Source organism: Barbus barbus, assembly GCF_936440315.1.
Source record: "Barbus barbus genome assembly, chromosome: 45".
Lineage (NCBI taxonomy): Eukaryota > Metazoa > Chordata > Actinopteri > Cypriniformes > Cyprinidae > Barbus > Barbus barbus.
Window position 1 is genome coordinate 9,970,469 of NC_136723.1, and position 22,285 is coordinate 9,992,753.

The 22,285-nt window shown below is 38.2% G+C and overlaps 1 protein-coding gene across 3 annotated transcripts in view; it reads right to left on the reverse strand.

Moving 5' to 3' along the window:
* Window positions 1-22,285, reverse strand: part of LOC306864446 (disks large homolog 2) — a 224,042-nt gene that overhangs the window by 130,235 nt on the left and 71,522 nt on the right. The window contains exons 5-6 of one of the 3 annotated variants that reach the window (XM_079408462.1): window positions 12,491-12,652; window positions 10,181-10,240 (exon numbers count right to left, since the gene is read on the reverse strand). In XM_079408462.1, the coding sequence (XP_079264588.1) occupies window positions 10,181-10,240; window positions 12,491-12,652 (222 nt within the window). Of the gene's footprint in view, window positions 1-10,180; window positions 10,241-12,490; window positions 12,653-13,136; window positions 13,221-22,285 lie in introns of all 3 variants that reach the window. The other 2 variants (XM_079408456.1, XM_079408457.1) reach the window with 2 other exon arrangements.

A 22,285-nucleotide genomic window follows, 5' to 3' on the forward strand; every position in this document is an offset into this window, starting at 1 on the left:
CAGTTTCTTCTTGATGCGATTCATAGAATATTCTTTTTGTGGGTAAATTATTGAGGGGTTTTTATCAACAAGTGCCCAAAATCTCTAATGTTCTCTAAAATGAAAAAATCTATGCTTGGCAGCCAGGCAAGCACTGCGATCGTCATTGCAGGAGGGAGTAATGCATGTCAAGGATTCAAATTGCTTCAGACCTGGTGCAAAATCTCTTAAATCTGTTAAAATACTTAACATACTTAACATACTTAACAATAAAATACTTGTTTAATATGCAGAAACAGTTATAAGCAAGCCATTTGTTGATCAGCTTATCAAAGAGTTTGACATGTCAAAATATTTGTCCAAAATGCACTGTAAAAATTCCTGGAAACAGTTTGGAATTGTAATAATTTTGATAATAAGCTTTTACAGAAACAAAAAAGTAAAAATGCTACAGTGAAACTTGTTATAATTGGTTGACCGCAAATTACCTTACCATATGAGTGAAAAATTGAAAATGGTTTAACATTCAATAATGTCATTTTACTGTGGTTTTGCAAGTATATTTATAAATGATTGTATAATTTACAGTGGGGGGGGGGGGGGGGGGGGCAGTAAAAGAACATTCCCAGAAGTCCCAGCATGACACACCACATATGATTATATTTTGCATAAATAACTTTTCTTATTTTTGTTATCAGTAATGTATATTGGAATGTTTTGTGTAGCATTTCATGCTATTTACTCAGGGGTGTGAAGTAACGAATTACAAATACTCACGCTATAGTAATTAAGTAGTTTTTATCAGTAATTGTACTTTGAGTAGTTTAAAAATTGTGTGCTTTTACTTGAGTCATATTTATGTTCAGTGAATGAAGAGGTATCATATCGATCACAAGTGCAGTACGGAGTACCTCAAGGCTCAGTACTAGGGCCGTTACTTTTCACGCTTTACATGTTACTCTTGGGAGATATTATCAGGAGACATGGTGTTAGCTTTCACTGTTATGCTGATGATACTCAGCTCTATATTTCTTCGCGGCCCAGTGAAACACACCAAATTGAGAAACTAACGGATGCATAGTCGATATAAAACCTGGATGAGGAGTAACTTCTTACTGCTAAATTCTGAAAAAACAGAGGTGTTAATTATCGGACCTAAAAACCCCACATGTAATAACCTAGAACACTATCTAACACTTGACGGCTGCTCTGTCATTTCTTCTTCATCAGTTAGGAACCTAGGTGTGCTGTTTGATAGCAATCTTTCATTTGAAAGCCATGTTTCTAGCAAACCATGTTTATGTAAAACTGCGTTTTTCCATCTCAAAAACATATCTAAATTGCGACCTATGCTCTCAACGTCAAATGCAGAAATGCTAATTCATGCGTTTATGACCTCAAGGTTAGACTATTGTAATGCTTTATTGAGTGGTTGTTCTGCATGCTTGATCAACAAACTACAGCTGGTCCAAAATGCAGCATCTAGAGTTCTTACTAGAACCAGGAAGTATGACCATATTAGCCTGGTTCTGTCAACACTGCACTGGCTCCCTATCAAACATCATATAGATTTTAATACCTGAGCGACTCTTATCACATTATCGTCCTCCACGTCCACTGCGTTCTCAAAACTCTGGCCGTTTGATAATACCTAGAATATCAAAATCGACTGCGGGCGGCAGATCCTTTTCCTATTTAGCACCCAAACTCTGGAACAATCTACCTAACGCTGTTCGGGAGGCAGACACACTCTGTCAGTTTAAATCTAGATTAAAGACATATTTCTTTAACCTGGCTTACACATAACACACTAATACGCTTCTATTATTCAAATCCATTAAAGGACTGTTAGGCTGCATTAATTAGATCAACCCGGAACCGGGAACACTCCCCATAACACACAATGTACTCGTTACATCGTAAGAAGAATGGCATCTACGCTAATATTTGTCTGTTTCTTTCTTATTCTGTTTCTCAGTCCGTGTCCGGATCAGATGGTGGATTGGCGCCGGGAGATGATGTCTCCCTGATCGTCGGTGGAGGCCGGGACACCTGAATGAGCCCCAGGGACATATCCCCAGTGAAGACCTCGACTTAAATACAATAAAACTAAAAATAAAATAACTAAAAATATAATAAAATACCTAACTACATAATACTATTATTGTTAGAAATTGCAACAATATAAAATAGAAATAAATACATTTAAAATTTTAATTAAAACAATAAGTAAACAATAAATAAACAATTATCTCCTGGCCAGAGGAGAACTGGCCCCCAACTGAGCCTGGTTTCTCCCAAGGGTTTTTTTCCTCCATTCTGTCACAGAGGGAGTTTTGGTTCCTTGCCGCTGTCGCCTCAGGCTTACTCAGTTGGGGACACTTAATTTCTAGTGATTATCGTCAATTTGATTTCGCAGATACTATTTAAACTAAACAGATCTAGACAATGACATCTCTGAATTCAATAATGAAATGCCTTAACTGAAAATTGAGTGTTTAATCTTATTTTTATACATTACTGACACTCTATCCTCCAATTTGATACTGTTAAGTGCTTTGACACAATCTGTATTGTTAAAAGCGCTATATAAATAAAGGTGACTTGACTTGGCTTGACTTGAGTACATTTTAAGTGATGTGTCGGTACTTTTACTTCGCTATTTTCCTCCGTTTGTGGTCGTTACATGCTTATTTTAATTTTATTTTTATCCACTAATGTGATTGGATAGAGAGATAGTAATCGGTCTCGTGACTTTCGTCAAATCAAATTGTGCATAGAACTTTAACTGCCAACTGCTGTCTATCATGGCTGCTGGAAGTGCATTCTTCAAGCGTCAATTCAGTCGCATCTTCCTCTAATATGTTAAGGTAAATATCGGATTTCTGCTTACTAAATGATTTGTATATATGCTTGCCTATCCACACGGCCTGAAATTTGGTGTGAGGTTGCAGGTATTGTGTACAGTGTTAACTCCCGCAAGTGCCACGTTCGGTAAATTTCTACTCACTTATGAGACGCACGATCTGTGCTGCCTGTCTCTCTCACATGCGTTCTGCAGCAGTCACTTGGATAAGTCGTTGTTACTTGTTGACTTTTGATGAGTTTGAGCGTGTGATGCGCGCTGTGAAAAAGTGTGTTGGAAACACTGTAAAACGATTTGAAATAATGTACTCAAATTGAAGACTAAGCTGCACCTTATTGATGACCTGTGGCGTTAATACACTGCATCTGTGTCAGCGTGTGATGTAATAAAACTGCAGCTCATTAATAAACTTTTTTTTTTTATCCATTTTATACAATCCGCCTTCATTTAGCAAGTACACTCGCGCATAAACAATTTTCAAGTTCAACACTTTTTGTTCCATTCAGTTGTGGATGCTGCTGATTCACCAAGACCGCCGCGGCTCAGCAAAGAGACGTGCGTTTATGCTTTCTTTTGAAAAAGTTTCCCCAGAAATACTTTGCTATTTAATGCATTTTTCCTTACAAATTGTTTTATATAACAATTCGAGTAAATGTATGTAAGGTATGGAATGATGCCATCCTTCTAGAACAATGTGTATTTATGTTAAAATTGTAACATTAATTATCAAGTTTAGTTATTATTTCTTTATTGCAAAACACTAAAACTGACACCGTTTTGGAGAGAAATGGGCTCTCATTTTAACCCATATCACGGTGTGTGATGCTGAACTATGAGTTTCTATGGTGTTTGTATTTGCACTATTCTAAACTTTAATGTTTTATGTGCAACAACAGCATGCTGTCTCAGTGGCCTTACACATGATGTTAAATCTATTTTTCAAACTTTACGATTTAAATGGGGATGATTGTACTGAGAATAACTTTCATCTTTTCTTCAACTGAATACTGTTTCCTTGCTATTTTGATGTGTTTTAAAGAGTTGGCAGTCAAAATTAAAACTGCTGGATGATATGGATGATTTATGACAAACAAGATAATGTGAATTACAGAATGTACAACGTTTTTTAAATGTATAAATTGCAGTGTAGAGCGTTTATTATGATGGGGTAGAATCCACAGATCAGTACTCACTACTCAATACTCATGAGTACTTTTAAATAGGCTACTCTTTTACTCTTACTCAAGTAGTTTTTTGGACAAGTACTTTTACTCTACTCACACTACATTTTTTTGGAAGGTAATGGTACTTTTACTTGAGTATATTTTTTCAGTACTCTTTCCACTCCTGTATTTACTTAATGTTTATTGCACTTTTTTAGAATCAGGTATGATACCCTGATGGTGTTTTGTGTGTGTGTGACATCATGTGGTCTTTTGTTGTACCACTTGCATTATTATGACGCTTATCACTACATTAAGATTGGCATAAGTTCAAATATTATATATATATGGCACCAATATGCCATCCTGTAAAATCTGAATTTACAGTGAATTTCTCACAACTGGTATTTTTTAAGCATAAATTTAACAAGATATTTTTACAGTACAAAGTAGATTATTTACAAACAATCTGCAATTCCATTTGATGATAGTAGTGCAGAAATTATACATTCACCTAAGTAGCTGTTGACAGTAAGCAAAAAGTAAAGAGCTTCTCATGTTTACTGTTTAAACAGTAGTAGTAGGTAGACTGTTCACTCTCCACACTGCATAAAAACAAACAAACAAAAAAACACATGCTGGCCTCTGTAACTCTCCAAACACTCTTCTAAATCTTGTGTGTAAAGTTGAATACGGTACGCTTTTGGAAACATCACAAGTCTTGACTCAAAAAAAACCTTTTAAAACACAGTCTATGAACAGAGTAATGAGTTCATCCCCCTTAAAAAAAAAAAAAAAACCCTGGAACCAATTTCATTAAGCTCATGCTTCAGGGCAGACATAAGCGCTTTAGTTGAAGTGATGTGACAAAAAATGAGAAGACCTGAAAACAATTAGTATGCTAATGGAACAAATTTGTGAACTTGAATTCACGTTACATGCACTAGCAAAATAATGCCTGTCTGTGGTAGATATGCTGTCCTTGTTGAGACACAACAATGTCAAAATAGCAAGCCTCATTGAACAGAGACGATTGTTGTGAGAGGTAGGGTATCACTATGTAGTTACTAAGGTGAGTGTGTTTGCAATGTCTTTGCTAGACAGCTCTGGGTGGTTTACCAGCCAAAAGTGTGGTCATATTTATCGTAGTTCAGCAAATTTTTCATTTCAATAGGAATCCACATGATCTGGAATTTTGTATCAGGGCGAAACATTTCCACACACAGTTTTTGCAATAATTGCAAGCAAATTTGTTGCATTGACCAAACAAACGTTTATGCAACCTGTTATTGAGCGATGTTGTTGTTAATTAAATGTAAAAATTAATTTTCATTCATTGAAGTAATGCTGAAATAAAATATAAATATTAGTTGAAAAACGTATAAAATTAGAACTGCTGCCTGAAATGAACTAACTCAAATAAATGTTTATGCTGAAGCACTAATTTTGACTACAAACTAAAAAAAAAAAAAAACCTAAATAAAAATATAAAGTGAATATGAACATGTAAAAATAAAATCTAGTTCAAATTATTAATAAATACTATAAAAATATATAAATAATACTAAAACAACACTGCTTCTAATTAAGCTTTGCTCCGTACATCGCTACACTATTAACAGTAGACAGTGGGCCTTTTTTTTTTTGTTGCGCTAATGTGACCATATTAAGTCACACTTAAAATTGTGAAATTAGAAATTGTGACAAGGAAACACTGCTAAAAATACTTATTTTACATATTTCTTCCTGTTGGTAGCTGTGCTAAATTATTTTGATACGGATTTAATGGTAACACATTTGTGATTAATTAATGTATTTAGGTCTCTCCACAACTCTCCTTTTTTTTTTTTGTTCTTCCTCTCGCCTTCCACCTCCGGCCCTCCTCTTTTCTTTCTTTTCGAGGTAATTGCCTGATATCTAATTCCACCCAAGGCTCATCTCCCAGACAATCAAGCCTAGTCCTTTACTCCGACCTGGGCACATACAGAGCCCTGACACTGAAGTAATCATTTCACCAGGAAGGAGAGATAACCAAACAATCACCATTAACCCTAAGCCTTTGCTGTCTCTCACTACTATGCACTCTCTCAGGAAGAAAAGAGCTCTCCAATCACACTGATTCTGCTAATAAATATCATGCTTCACCCCTGCCGAGCTCCACTCATTAAAACCACAGATGTTTGCTCGACTGGTGGATGGCTAATATCTCAGCTAGGAAGGTGCGTGTCCTTTCTGGTTGTTATGTTATTCAATAATACGACTCGAGGATCGATATCATGCCATCTGACTGTTAAGCTTCTGACAAGACTTTCTTATGTAGGCATTCAATTGGCAGCTTTTCAATAGGAGGACCTGGGCTGAAAACAGGCGACGGGTGTACAAGCTGATTCACAATGTTTAGCCCTGCAGTGATTCACTGAGAATAGTGGTGCTACATTTCTAGCTCACCTCTCGGCATAATAGTCTCACACTCGCTCTCTCCGAGACACGAGGGGACAAGGCTAGAATATTGTGGCGGGAGGAGCAAACGACAGACACAGTGGGTGTGGCGTCAGGCTTTGGAGAGGTTTTTATTAAACAAAATGATTAAATAAAGTGTCCAAAAGGGGTAAAAGTGTCCAAAAGGGGTAAAAGTGTCCAAAATAAACGGGGGGTTTGGTGTCCTCGTCGTGCTGCGGGGTTCGTGAAGGAGGGCAGTGTTCGGAGGGAAGGGTCCAGGTAAGGGGCGGAGTCCGGTGGCCGCAGGGTCAGCGGCTTCGTCCCTCCTAGGCGTCGCGGCACTTCCGGGGGACTCCACGGGCTGGCATCCTGGCCCGTCAGCCGTCTCACGGGTGCGGAATTCCATCCGGACTGCGGGTAAGGCAAGTCGCGTCTTTGGCGGCGTGGGAGTTCCTCGACGCTCCCTTCCTGGACCCACGAGGACACCAGTGTGCATGCACGGGGAAGAGACCGGTCTCTCGAGGAGAGGTGCGCTTGGCATTTAAACAGCGGCGGTGATGAGGCTCTATTCACATCAGGTGCGCCTCATCACACGCAGCCAGCCCTGGCTATTTCAGCGCCCCTCCTCTCTCACACACCCACTCCTGTCGGGAGCCTGGTGAAGGGCGGCGGATACGGGACGGGGTGGTGATGATAATAAGGGGGGAGGCAGCCGACTCGTCACATTCCCCCCCCCCCAAGCGACATCCCCGTCTTCAGGTCGCCGCCCACGCAGGAGTGCTACCTTCCTCAACCAGGCTCCAGCGGTCGGAGTGGGCGGGGCAGGAATTCCTCTCCGGGCAACTCTCCCTCTCGCACCGCACTGGAACCGGGACAGAGAAACCGGGTATCAGTCGACAGCCTCAACCAACCACAGGGTAAAATGACAAATAGACGGAACGTCACTTATCCCTTTGGTGGCTGGGAGGCTGTCCCCATCGTTTCTCCATCCCTGTGCGGGTTCCACAGCTTCTTTTGCGAGCGAGAGGGGATGACGTCGTCAGGTGTTGCCCAACTGCGCTGTCTAGTTCCGCCTTGCCTGCATTCTCCACCACTGTGGCGGGAGGAGCAAACGACAGACACAGTGGGTGTGGCGTCAGGCCTCGGAGAGGTTTTTATTAAACAAAATGATCAAATAAAGTGTCCAAAAGGGGTAAAAGTGTCCAAAATAAACGGGGGGTCTGGTGTCCTCGTCGTGCTGCGGGGTTCGTGATGGATGGCAGTGTTCGGAGGGAAGGGTCCAGGTAAGGGGCGGAGTCCGGTGGCCGCACGCGCTCCCCACTCGGGACCGGGGCACGAGGGTGGCGGCTTCTTCTCAGTGGCTTCGTCCTTCCTAGGCATCACGGCACTTCCGGGGGACTCAACGGCCCGGCATCCTGGCCCATCAGCCGTCTCACGGGTGCGGAATTCCATCCGGACTGCGAGTCCGGCAGCTCCTTGTCTTTGGCGGCGCGGGAGTTCCTCGACGCTCCCTTCCTGGACCCACGAGGACACCAGTGTGCAAGCACGGGGAAGAGACCGGTCTCTCAAGGAGAGGCGCGCTCGGCATTTAAACAGCGGCGGTGATGAGGCTCTATTCACATCAGGTGCGCCTCATCACACGCCGCCAGCCCTGGCTATTTCAGCGCCCCTCCTCTCTCACACACCCACTCCCGTCAGGAGCCTGGTGAAGGGCGGCGAATACGGGACGGGGTGGTGATGATAATAAGGGGGGAGGCAGCCGACTCGTCACCCCCCCCCCCCCCCCCCAAGCGACATTCCCGTCATCCGGTCTCCGCCCATGCAGGAGTGCTACCTTCCTCAACCAGGCTCCAGTGGTCGGAGTGGGCGGGGCAGGAATTCCTCTCCGGGTAACTCTCCCTCTCGCCCTGGCTATTTCAGCGCCCCTCCTCTCTCACACACCCACTCCCGTCGGGAGCCTGGTGAAGGGCGGAGAATACGGGACGGGGTGGTGATGATAATAAGGGGGGAGGCAGCCGACTCATCACAATATGCATGCAGAGAAAGTCGATAGTGATTTAATCAACAAGTTCGGCTGTTGAATAGAGTGCATCAAGACTGAAAGCTTCTAATATTCTCATGTAGACAGACCTTTGACCATCTATACAAAGTCTTGTCCTCAACTTATTCTGGCCAAAAACTGCTCACTTAGACAGGAATGAATCATCTGGTCAACATATCTCATTTACTTGCTACTAATAAATCCAAATTATTTTTATTTATTTATTTTTTTGAAAGCTCTAGTAATTTTTTTGTGTAAAATCTCTGTGTGTGTATATATATTTTAGTAATTAAGCAAATTAATGCATAAAATAAATGCATATGCACAAGTTTCATCTGTCACTGTATACCAAAGTTCAAGTTTTCAAATTGACCATTTAAAAAAAAAATCATTTTAAATGATAATATTCAACATTATTTAATAATATTATTTTAAATGTAACATTAATACATATTAAAATTACTAGAAATTTTAAATATATCGAAAAGAATGTGTTAAATTAAAAGATAGTTTTATTTTTTTCAAATAACGAAATAATTTTTATATTAATAATATCATGAGATATTGTATAATAAATATTTAATGTTGTTATTTTAAATGTGGTATCAAATAATACAAATTAAATTAATTACAATATATTTAAATATACAGCGTTATTTACATTTTAAAATTAAAAATACTTAAAAGCATTTGATAATAATATAATATTAAAGAAATAATTTTATATAAAAGTAAACATTTTAAGTAATATATAAAAAATTAAATGAAAAAATATATTACAATTTTGCATATCTATAGACTATTGTAACCACAACATATACCTCCTACAGAAACACAGTTTGCATACTTTAGTTACTCAACAGCAGTTGATGCTTGCATTTTTGTTTATCTCAGGATTAACTTGTATCACATTCAGTCCTGAGGTGTGACAGATCTACACATTGAAGCTGTTAGCTCATTTTCAGCAGAGCGTCCCTGGCGTGAGTGCGGAGACTTGAAGAGGACAGGCTGTCATGGTGACGGTCTACTGAGGCCTCAGTACTAGAACAACTGACAGACTGAAGAGGCCATGAGGATGGTTGAAGTGTGTGTAAGTGTGTGTGTGTGTGTTTACTTTTCTCTGTGTGCATTTAAGAGTTTCTGGAAGGCCTGATAAGGCAGAGTGATACCAGAACTGTGACACAAACTGTACCTGCCATACGGATGGTGTACGATCACTGACTGCTAATGCAAGAACTGATAGATCTTTCAGAGATGCTCATTCACACACACTAACAGAAACCAACATAGATTTCTCTCAATGGTCAATGTACCTCATATGCAATAAAAGTCATCAAATATCAGCAGCAATCACACAAAACGACATATTAACCCCAAAACAAACATCACGTAAAAAAAGATGAACATACACATAAATTGATTTCACTTGCGTCAACCATATTTGGAGAAAATAAATGTGATTTCACTGCACAAATGGGTTTCTTCAAAGGGAGGTTCTGGTTGAAGACCCAGCAGTCTGTTATTCAGACCCTCTGAAGAATTTCATGCGGATGTCACACAGTGTCAGAACATTGGCACAGACGTAATATTCCTGAGTACGGATGAACCACAAAAAAAAAAAAAACACCACCACAACAACAACAATACAACGGGAAAAAATAGACACATTCAAAATAAATATCACAAACTTGCCAGGTAGTTTGCTGCGGTCACCCCCGGGTATGTTAGATCAAACCGGGTAACCAGCGCAGGCTGCAGGCGAGAAAATACAAAAGAGCGTCACCAGCACATCGGCTGCACTCAGGGAGGGAAGAAAGAGGTTGAGGAGACAGAATGAGAGAAGATGAAAACGCAGACATAGGGCATGAACCATGAGAGGAAGAAAGGAGGGGAAGGAAAACAAAAGATGGCAGGATGAGGGTTTGATTTCAAGGTTATTTTGGCTCTGACCCCCTAAGACGACCTTCCAACCCTTGCTGCACACGAACGGTAAAAGCAATCTGAGGCTGTTCACACAGAGCGCGCTCTTGCTTTTATAAACAGCTAGACGGAGAGGAATGGAACAGAACACAGGGCTCTCAAGATGAAAAGCTGAACGCATTTAACCCAAAACTAAATTCTACACTCATGGCGTAAGATGCTAAAGATAGCGACTAAAAGATGTCTGCCTGATGCATGTGTATATAAACCAACCACTTAAAAATAGCGCAGATAGAACGTGAGAGCATGTGTTGTGAGTGACAGTGTTTTCACCTGTATCACCTGTTTCACCTGAGTAGGTCAGTGTAGGTTTTTTTTTTGTCCTACTGACAAGTAACATCCTGCGCATGAGTGTCGACGAGAGTTTGCTCTGAGAAATCACGTCTGTAGGATAGAGGTTGTTATGTGACTGGGGGAGAAGCGGCTGTTGGCAAATAGAAAGATTGAGGTCTTAAAACACTGTCTGCGCAAGAGATGACAGTGCAGAATTCTGATGAGCCTAATGCCTCAGACAGGTCTATACACTCTGGAATAAAATCATACAGACCCTCAGATCAAATAAAAGCACAGAGCTTTTGAATCTTCTGCAGACAATCAGATGAGGCACAGACCATTAATGTCTCTCTGGCAGAGAGCGTGACTCCAGCAGGGCCATATCTGATCACAGAAAAACAGCAACAAAAGCTTTCAATTCTAAAATAAATAAATATGCTGTGTATCTGGAATTTTTCATGAATGCAGAACACTTAAAAAATGCACAAAGAGGCATATTTATTTATTTATTTTGTTCAAACTATTTGATTTATATAAAATGACTATCTGTTCATATAAAATTGTCAAGTTTTTATTGAATTGATATTCATTTCTCATCGCAGTATTTTATTTAAATTCATTATTAAATACATTTGTTATTTCATTTTAATGTAATTTATCTAAACTATATTGATAAATAAATTTATTAATTGTATTTTACCAAAATATATACTATTGTTAAAAATGTTTGGGGTCAGTTACCTTTTATTTAAATCGATTAAACTGATCAAAAGTGACAGCAAAGACTACTATATAGTTATATAAAAAACAAATCAATTTCAAATAAATGATTCATCAAAGAATCCTGACAAAAAAAAATGCATCAAGGCTTTCGCAAAATTAAGATGCACAACTGTTTTCAACATTGATAGTAAAAAAAAGAAATGTTTCTTGACAATCATAATATTAGAATGATTTCTGAAGGATGTGTGAAGACTGGAATAACGGCTGCAGAAAATTCAGCTTTGCCAACACAGGATTAAATTGCATTTTAAAATATACTAAAACAGAAAATGGTTATTTTGAATTGCAATAATATTTCACAATATTACTGTTTTTACTTTATCTTATAAATCTTATACTGTGTCTTATAAATCTTACTGACCCCAAATTCCTCTTTCAAATTCAATAAATAAATAAATACATAAATATTAAAAGAAAATAAATAAAAATAAATCTGCAATTGTACTAGGATTTAAAAGGTGGAATGTCTGAAACAGAGGTTCATAAATATTTGTTAAATAATTATTTCTGATGATTTATGATGATTACGGTGTCTGACAAACAGCACAAAATAACCTACCTATTGCCACAGTCAAGGAGGTCTATAATGCAGCCACAACTCTCCTGCTTTAAAACTAACAATTGAGCACCATCTAGTGTTGAGAAGTCATATCACAACAGTACAGCTTATCACAGCACTAGAGCTGTAATGAAGACTAACTCATAACCTACAACTGTTCCAACGAGTGCTTGCCTTACAAGTCAAACTCCTTCCAATAAATACAACTACAAAAAAAACCTTTTGATTTTTTAAAATTAGTATATAAATGAGTAATGAAAACATGACATGGAAAACCGGACACTCAAAGAGGCAACCAGACCAACACAGACATACAGTACAAATGAAAAGAGAGTAGAGGTGAAAGACAGCAATGTGAAGAGGGCCGTCGTGTTACTTATTGGATGGTCCGAGAAAGGGTGACTTACCTTAAGTGGTGAAATATGAGAGTGGGAAACGTAGCCATGCACATTCTCAATTTCTGAGAGGTTCTTCTCTGATATGTGCACCAGCTCAGGCGCTCGAACTTCATTGGTGAGCCGCGGGAAGCTGTGTTCTGGAGGAGGGGAATCATCATCCTGATACCGATACTATATATATGTGAAACGAGAGAAGAAGAGATGGGGATAGAAAGGAAAGCAGAGAAAAGTAAATAAAAAGGGCAGAAAAAACCCACAATCCACTGCAGAGCAAAATGCAACAACGTAAATGACTTTCAGCCAATGAGTTCTGTGCCCTGTGAGATGAACAAGCCAATTCATTATTTGGAGAACTGAGAATGACTGAAATCATGATGCATGGTGAAGTTTCATATTTTCTGTGAGCAACCGCATGCACACACAATTAAAGCAAAGCACTGCTGCTGACATGCTCCAGTCAAGAGAGAGAGAGGTTCTAAATAGTTTGCTCTGCATGCGATCAAAGCAGGATGGTCATCTGTTTCATCTAAGCATTTGATGTTTCTGAAAACAACATTGAAAATGTGTAAAATGAAGATGGAACACAGTGCAGCACATCAGTTCTGGACAAACAGAGAGAATTTGTTATGGCATGGCCCCTGTTTTTCCGTCTCACCCAGGGGGAGCTCATCAGGGCTGGGTTCATACATGCTGGAGAGTGGCTTTGGTGCTGGGAGCCCTGTACTGCCGGGGGCCTGTTCTGTAAACACACACACAGGAGCCCAACTGTGAACAACCAATCACAGTCAGTTAAGCTGAATCATTTAAATAATTGTACATACACTACAGTTCAAAAGTTGGGCTGCTCATCAAAGCAGCATTTACTTGATCTAAAAATACAGTAAAATCAGTAACATTGTGAAATATTATTACAATTTAACATTGGTATTGTTTATTTTAATATGTTTTTGAACAGTGTTGGGTGTAACGCGTTACTAAGTAAATTACTTATCCACTGAAAAAGTAAAGTAAGGGATTACTGTTCATTTTTAGGTAATTTAATTACAGTTACTTATAAAGTACTTGCGTTACATACAGTAAATAATTTCAACAGTTCTAAAAGCAATATTGAATTTGAAATCTAAATTTACCGTCTAAAGATATTGAATGCAGCGGCTTTAACCCTCCGCGTGCGGGTGCATTCACTTTCAGATTTTCCTGATTCACAGAGAAACCTTAAATACTCAAATCAGGGCCGGCACCAAGAGGGGGCATTCGCGGGCAGAGTTACGGTGCCCCCACTTTCCATCCTCTCCCCTTCTTGCTGAACGTGATCGTTTCGAAAGCGAAAGTGAAACCGGTAAAACAGCGCACATAAGAAAGCGATTGCACGCTTTAGCGAGCGTCAGAAACTGCACGCAATCACAGATTGCACGCTTCCCATCACACCCCGAACCCCCCCACCCACCACCCGTCACACACACACACACACACAAAACGTGATTTGTGAAAGAAGACCTGCTATGAGAAATTTACCTCATAAGAACAGCGCGATCTGACATTATTCAGCAGAGAAGATCATTTCTGTAATTTATTCTTTCCTACATTAGTTAACGTGTTATTTTGACATAAACCTGTACAGATTTTACTAGTTGGGTTTTTCCTGAACATCTTGCCAAACTGAAATGTATTGTTTAACTTTTAAGCCTTTTTGTTATTCAGATATTTTGCAGAGTATTTCTATTTGTTAACCAAAGGTGGTTACATTTTTTTCATAAAAATGTTTAAGTATTACAGTTGTTTTAAAGCTAAAAGGCTAAACTATTCTATGTTTGACTCGAATTGAAAGAATATAGAGTTTAATTTCTATTAAGGTTTATAGGGATTTTAAGATGTAGCCAATTAGCGATTTGAATAATTAAGTTACTTATTGAGTAACTAAGTTACTTTTCAGATAGAGTAATTAGTAAAGTAATTTAAATACAATATTGATGAAGTAATTAGTAACTGTAATTAATTACTTTTTGAAAGTAACTTACCCAACACTGTTTTTGAATATGATGACAAAGCTGAATTTTCAGCAGTCTTCACATGAGCCTTCAAAAATCATTGTAATATCTTCATGCTCAAGAAAAGTTTTTATCATCAATTTTGAAAACCCTTAAATTTTTAGTGGAAAATGTGATCATTTTTTTTCTTTGATGAACAGAAAGTTGAAAAGAAAATCGGAATAGAAATATTGTGTTACATTATAAATGAATTTACTTTCACTTTTATCAATTAAAAAACTTTTGAAAAGTAGTGTAGGATATTCACCAGCCTCGCACAAATTAACCAAAACAAACACAAGGGAAGAAGCCTCGACCAACCTGACGTGCCATACACACACACACACACAGAAACAGAAAAATACACAGAGGTTGAACAAACTACAATTTACTATCCATTTATTTTTTTAAAGCCAATAATCTTGTCTTAATTTGGAAGCATCAGGCTCTGTAAGCCTGCTTTTAAATGGCAAATAAGACACTTTTCAGACTCAAATGTACTATTTTTGATTGGTAAAAATCAAAGATCTTGGAAAACAAAATCCAAGCAGAAAACAAACAAACAACAACAACAACACAATAATTAAATAAGATTATGCCAGTTGTCAGATAAGCAGCAGTGCCAGTTGTCAATTTCCAGCAAAGGCACGTAACTGATAAAATGTCTGTTAAAATCTTGAATGCAACACAACTCACTTTGAATAATAGCATCTACCCACACAAATGTAATGAATATTACGAATATGGAGGCAGTTGGGAGCCATAATTACCATTTCTGCAATCAAAAAAGGCCAAATATCTCCATGTCAGTGGACACACCATCACACTATGAATTTAAAATCCTCTATATTGAGTGTTAAAAAAAAATGTGTGAACAATCATATTTGAGGAGCTTATGCTGCATGAGCCCACCTGCAGAGAACGTAAGGGCTTTAATTCTCTCTGATGATATGACTCCATGCACAGCACAGAATAATTATCCTACACCTTACTGACCAGCATTATGCACTGAGGTGGATGAGCACTACCCTGAGTTCCAGTATTTCTCATTATCCTAATCCTCAGAGAAACAGCTGGAATGTTCCAACATAGAAGATTTGTAGAAAAAGATCTTCTATCTAAAACTCAAGAGACATCATTACTCTATTACAAAGCCTAGTGAGACACCTCACAGCCTTCTAAGGTATAGCATCATAACTGATAATATCCACAGACAATAGTTTTTCTTCAACATTTTTTGATATACGTTATCCTTCAAAAGTATGGGGTGGTAAGGTTTTTAATATTTTTGAAAGAAGCCTTTAATGCTCAACAATGCATTTTTCCCCCACAAATATTGGTCCAATGCATTCTGGGACTGTCCTCTTTGATAAATTGTTTGCTGCCTTTCAATCAGACCAAAATGACATAACGTACGACACTTCCTTTAGAACGGCCTTTTCATTTCTAAAAAGTCTTCAAATGCTGCACAAAGTGGATGTTAGATGAAGGTTCTCTGAGAGATAGATCAAAGGTGTGGGGCATTCTTGGGTCATAAGTTATCCAACGCTATGAATCTGGGTTTCTGAGCTGCAGACTGCCATGCGGACTGACAGCTGGCAGTTTAATAGCTGACATATGTGAGACGGTTCATCTGAGGGAAGAAGTCACAAGAGATCAGAATAACAGAATGAAAGTTGTGCTAAGAATACACATACACCACAACAACATTAACCACTATGAACTCACTATGAACATCACGTATCCGATGCATGAACTAAGACACAAAAAACTTCATTTTGATGTCCATGAAAGAGTATCAAATGATTAGCTTAGCAACATGCTATGTAACACTGTTATTGATGAAAAGCATTTCCAATCACTTAATGATGTACCCCAAGGTAGCTGCCTAAGTACTTACAAGGCAGCTTATGAGGTTTTAGTTCAGAGTTGCCACTGAGTTTCAGGACACTCACTATTTTCACTGCCATTGTACTACATGCTGCACACAAGCAGCGTGCTGAACTGCTGTATTATTGTATGCGAAGGTAGAGATAAATGAAGTTAATGTAAAGTAATGACAGGTGGGTGAGAAAAGGTTGTCCCCAGGGTTCCCACACAGTAGCAGGTCGTGCAACCGTCTAACCTTTCTTTAAAAGCTGCTATTGTCTCCCTCTCTCATCTCTTGTTGCCCCTGACTTGTTCTTTCTATACTGTTATTACCTGCAATTATCCAGCCAAGGCTAATAGCTACTCTTATACTCCATAGCAGCGAATGGTAGGGAAATATCTTCTGTATAAAATGCACACTCACAGATTCAATCTAGAAACACCAGCCACGCTATATTTAGGCTGTCTGTGACCTCGCAGAAACAGAGGGATTTTCAACCTTTGGATTTGTGGAAAAGACAAGGATATATTGTGTTGTGCGGGTCAACAAAACCAACAGCTAGTCATGCTAGTATAAAATGGCCTTTTCAGCAGGATCATTAATGTATGGTGTTCTGACTGAGCTTTATTAACTGACCTGACTTAAACAGGATTTTCACTGGGAAGGTCTCTTCCCTGACTCCAGACCGCTGAGGACATTCAACATGCCGTTTGAAGATTACAGACTTTGCCGGCAAACTGCTTGGAATTGTTTTTAAAAGAAAAACAAGAAAATATTTGCCAGCCACAGCTAATCTGCTTATTGTTACAAATGTAATGAGGGGAACAGAACAAGGAAGAACTGATAAACAAAACTGAAAATAAAGATGCAAATCCTCTCTCCTCCTTGGGTCCACAGTGTTAACAGGCAGCAGTGATAGTGATGGGATTGAACAGGTTTCATTAAAGCCAAGAAAGAGCAGAGGGTAAAGTCACTACAAATAACTTCAACATACAGTATGCTTCTGTGTCCTTCCTGTCATTACGAATTTCCTGTTTTTCTGCCTGTAAAGACCAACAAGATAATTAGCAACTGTGCACAGAGAACTGAATGTTCCTAAACTAAATCATGATTACTCAATTAAATTTGAGAACTTGTAAATAAATAAATCCCTGACTACAATGTACCCATGTTGAGTAACTGGCCAAAAATTGCATTAGACTTTTTTTCACAGCTAATGTTAGTGTAAATTAGACATTACCTGCAAGATTTACTAACAGCTTGCACCAGCGCAAACTGTCTTTTGGCATTAAAATAGTACTGTCAGGATTTACTAAAGATGTCCAGTGAAGTATTAGCGCTGAAAAGGCGTGGACACAAGTTATTTTTGCACCTGACCTTATTGAATATGCATTTGAAGGAGTTTCCCTTTCAGACGCAAAATTTATTGGAGGAGAGTAAGAATCACGCAACGCAATTTACTAACATTTGCGTTCGTCAAATTACTGGTATTTGCATCATTATTGAACACAAAAAAGCATGTCTTCAACTATTTTGCACCTGTGTCGTAAGTAGATCACCCGCACCTGCACCTTATTTGCATCTATGCTAATTTGCTCTGCGATTGGTATATTGCGTTGGTCGATATGTAAATGAGATGTTGTGTCTGTGTTCTTTAATTTGCGCATTGTTAATAAATCACTCACAGAAATATCCATGCCCATTGGTACTGTTCTGGAATTGACCTAAGCCCCTCCTCTCAAATGCAGATGAGCCAATGGCAGTCGAGTAATCGTGGCATGGGGAGTGGAACTCTGACATCTTTAGGTTTCAGCACCATAGAGAAACATTGGGCGATCCGAAGCTTGCAGCGGTTTGATGGTGTTTATGCTGCAAAAATGGAAAAACTATGTGCTTGGGGTACTTCTAACATTTATTTCAGGTATCCTGAGAGGATGGGCAATAGAATTTCATTATTATATTTCCTAAACACAACCAAAACAGGTAGAGATCGACCGATATATCGATTTACCGATATTTTTCCCGATATTTAAGCATTTTTTCATAATCGAATATCGGTTTTGTAATATCGGATTCCCCGATAAACATCTTGTGGACGTTTTCAGAATTGCGCGCAGGATAGCAATTGCAGCGCATCTGAGGGGAGACAAGACAGCAACGGCGTGCAGGTACTTGATTTGCTGTAGTTAGTAAACTATTTAATATTACAGTCATTAATGCACAAATTAGATGTATTACATAAATGCCTGATATATAGTTTAAATGCAACTTGGCTCTAAGAAATATGATAAATAAGATACTCTGTCAAGCCCTGTCCCTATAAAGATAGGCTATAACTTTGCCTGAAATAACACAGCCATGAATTAGCACATGGTGGAAATTTAACACGCTGAATTTAATTCTCTCTGTGGTCTATTAGTCTCGTGACGTCACATAGATAATCCATCAAGTCCTCTCCCAATAAAGACGTAACTTTGCATGAATTAAATAATACAGCCATGAATGATTGCATGTTGGAAAGAAAAGCATTGACTGTAATTCTCTCTCTGTTGTCTATATGCTCATCATTAGTCTCGTGAAGCCGCTTTCATATTGCAGTTCACTCAGCGGGTTGATGCTCAAGAAATGCTCCAGCTCGGACACCGCATGTAACTTTTAACAAGATTCACTTTTTTGAAGCACCCTAAATTGTATTAACACTTACTATATAACCATTATTTTGTTTATAAACATCTAAATTAATACAACTCTATGGAAATTAATTATTTATTATCTCCGCGATCGATCGCAGTTTGAGTAGCCTATAGTTCTGTGTAAAGGCATAGATAAACCGCGCTGTCAGCAGCATAATTTAGAGCATGCCAGTTGAGAAATGCAATAAAATACAATGCTTGTTATATTCCAATATTCCAGAGAATATTATTCCGTGAATTAACATTATCCAGTGAATTATTCTTCACTCCTATTAAAACAGCTTAAAAAACTGTTTTTAAAAATGAAGTTAAAAATGAAGTTGATATGACTCCTTTCCTTTATTTTCTCCATTTGAAAACATTAGACTTTCTATGTTCATTTTGCTTACTGCTAATATTAGTGTTGCTGCTAAAGCTTTTTATAAATAAAATGTTTTTTATTGTTGTAATACGAAGATTAAATTTAACATGACAGGGCTCTAGACTGCGACCAAAATGGTAATTGTTTGCGAGTTAAAATTTGACGTGGTCGCATTTGTACGAGTGCCAGGTCTGCGCTACTCCAAAGCGTCTGCTTCATACAGCGCGCGCTGCCATCCGCAGCACATTATAGCAGGAGTCAGATTTCACTGATCACGTGAAGAGAGGTGCTTTCAGCACGAGCGCTTAGTGGGTAGAGCCTGGTTTATACTCGCCGCGTCAGCACGAGCGTGAAGGTGCGCGTCGAGGATGGAGCGCAACGGATGGATTTGTTTTCAAACTAAAGTAAAAGACCGCTTCTTAAACCAGAGAAGGTGAACGTGGTGGTATTCTTGTAGAAAAAACATGCAAGTCCTGTCAGCTACAGCCAGTTTAGTTTTACTTTTCTTTTTGTTTTGTTTTGAGAAGCTTATCTTTGCTGTTTACCTCAGGTTATGCTGCTTTCCTTAATTAAATATATATATATATATATATTAATATTTATTTGCTTCCTCAGAGTTTGCTAAACATTCTGTAATATACTAGGTATATAGTACAGCATGTGGTGTGTCCTATGCCATGCCTCGTCTTATTCGTTTTTGTTGATAAATGTTATGTAAGAGTTTGTCATTGTCAACGTACTGTTTTATTGTTGTTGCGCTTTTTAATTAAGAATAACAATGAATCCATCTTTTGTTTTAGTCTTAAAAAGTTAAAGGTGTATAGATATAAGCAAAACAGACAATTATCTTTTCTTGTAAAATGTGACACCAAGATTGCAAATTTGAAAGTAAAAAGCGCACGAAAAAAGGAATTCCTGTTCACAAAATTTAAATCACAAATAATACAGATGAAAAAGAACGAGTTGAATGTTGAAAACTTTCATTACCATATAACTATAAACTATGATAAAAGTTCATCAGCATGCATTGATTAATCAAATGTTGTCGCAAAAACAAAAAACAAATTGCAACCAAATTATGTGCTCGTGCGCAAAAGTGAGATCAGTGGGAAGAATGAGTCTAGAGCCCTGCATGAAAGACTGCTAATTCTCAAAACATTTTTTGTTAAGATGACTGAAAGGAGGTAAAACCAAAGTGAAGTATGGACTTACTTCACACAGTCATTTATTTACTTTATAACAGTAAATAAATATCGGTTCTGCATATCGGTTATCGGGCACATAGACATGCAAATAATTGGTATCGGTATCGGTTATAAAAAAATCAATATCGGTCGATCACTAAAAACAGGGCACAAAGTCCCTAAGCATTCAACCCCAATCCCAATGAAGAAAATCACATAAACGAAGGTCTACATTTCAGTGCCTATCCATATTAGACTGGTTAAATGTCAATTAATTTGATCATACTTTGCCGTACACGAACAGTGTTGATCCTGCATGGATCATGACAACTGTAATATGAGACTTCTCCTGCTTGCATTGTGATCTGTAAACCTTCGCTTCAAATTATCCACCATATTTATTTTAAAATATTTTATATATCCCTCCATGGCATATTTAATTCCCACTTGAATGGTGGCCCTTCACAATGTGGGACAAGGTTTTCACACTGACAGCTGTCATTGTAAGAGAGTGCGCATCTCCGTTTGTTTATCCGAGGGAGCAACAGTAACTAAGTAAGGGGGGCGGGGTTTACCGATAGGTCAATTGCACTCTTGAGCTAATTTGCTGTTTAGTAAATCAGGCCCCTAAGTCTCTTTGCCACTATAAATTGATACGTTTTCAAATATGCCAATTATTTTCATTCTAATTTCTTTTTTTAATAAAAACAAAAACAAAAAAACAGACGACACGGATTACTAATCAGATTACTAAAAATCGTCTGATTACTTGATTACCAAAATAATCCACAGGGACAGCTGGCGACACTCAAATTACAGAGTTATCATTCAGAATTATGTAACCTTAACTATGACCATTATCTTTATTATCTTTTTACTTTTTGTGGTTTTGTCAACTCAAACAAAATCCTGAGTTTCCCTAGTTGTAAAGTTAAAAAATGTAGCAGCATAAATAGAATAATGTAAACATACTATATGCTGTCAGAGCTGCCCTCTTCAGATAACCCAGCATTCCTACAACCACCTTTGGACTTTATTAAAAAAATATTTGACTGCTGTGCATAATTCACTTTAGTTAAAAAAAAAACACAAAAAAAACAGGAACTGAATGTATTCTATGGATTCTGAAATATCATAGAAATATCAGCCTTAGTAATGACAGAACGGAATGCTACCTTGTGTGTGAATGTGTGTGGCAATGAATAAGGCAGCGTTCATTAATGATGCTTTAGCACTATACTCTACTAACAAATAACAGTCAGGTCACTGGTCACAGCTCAGTAAATGGACCACTGCTATTTTGCTGAGGCTACTGGCTCTAACCTAGTTACATGTGTAGATCTGCAAATCAAAAGTATGAACATGCACAGTAGAACTCACACTAATCAGAGCCCCTTAATACTATAATACTTTAAATCACCTGAAACCAACAAAAGCAAAAGCTTCATATAATTTCTAAAAAATAATAGTCTTTTATTTACTGCAATTAACATTTATCATTTTCATTTCCCCATTTCCCACCCCCCCCCCCCCCAAAAAAAAAACAAAAAAAACAAAACAAAACAAAAAAAACAAACAAAGAAATAAAAGTTTCTGGAACTGTAACCAGCTCAGGTATATTTAATGAGGTAAGCATTGATTAGTTTATGATGGTTGACTATTGCTGCTG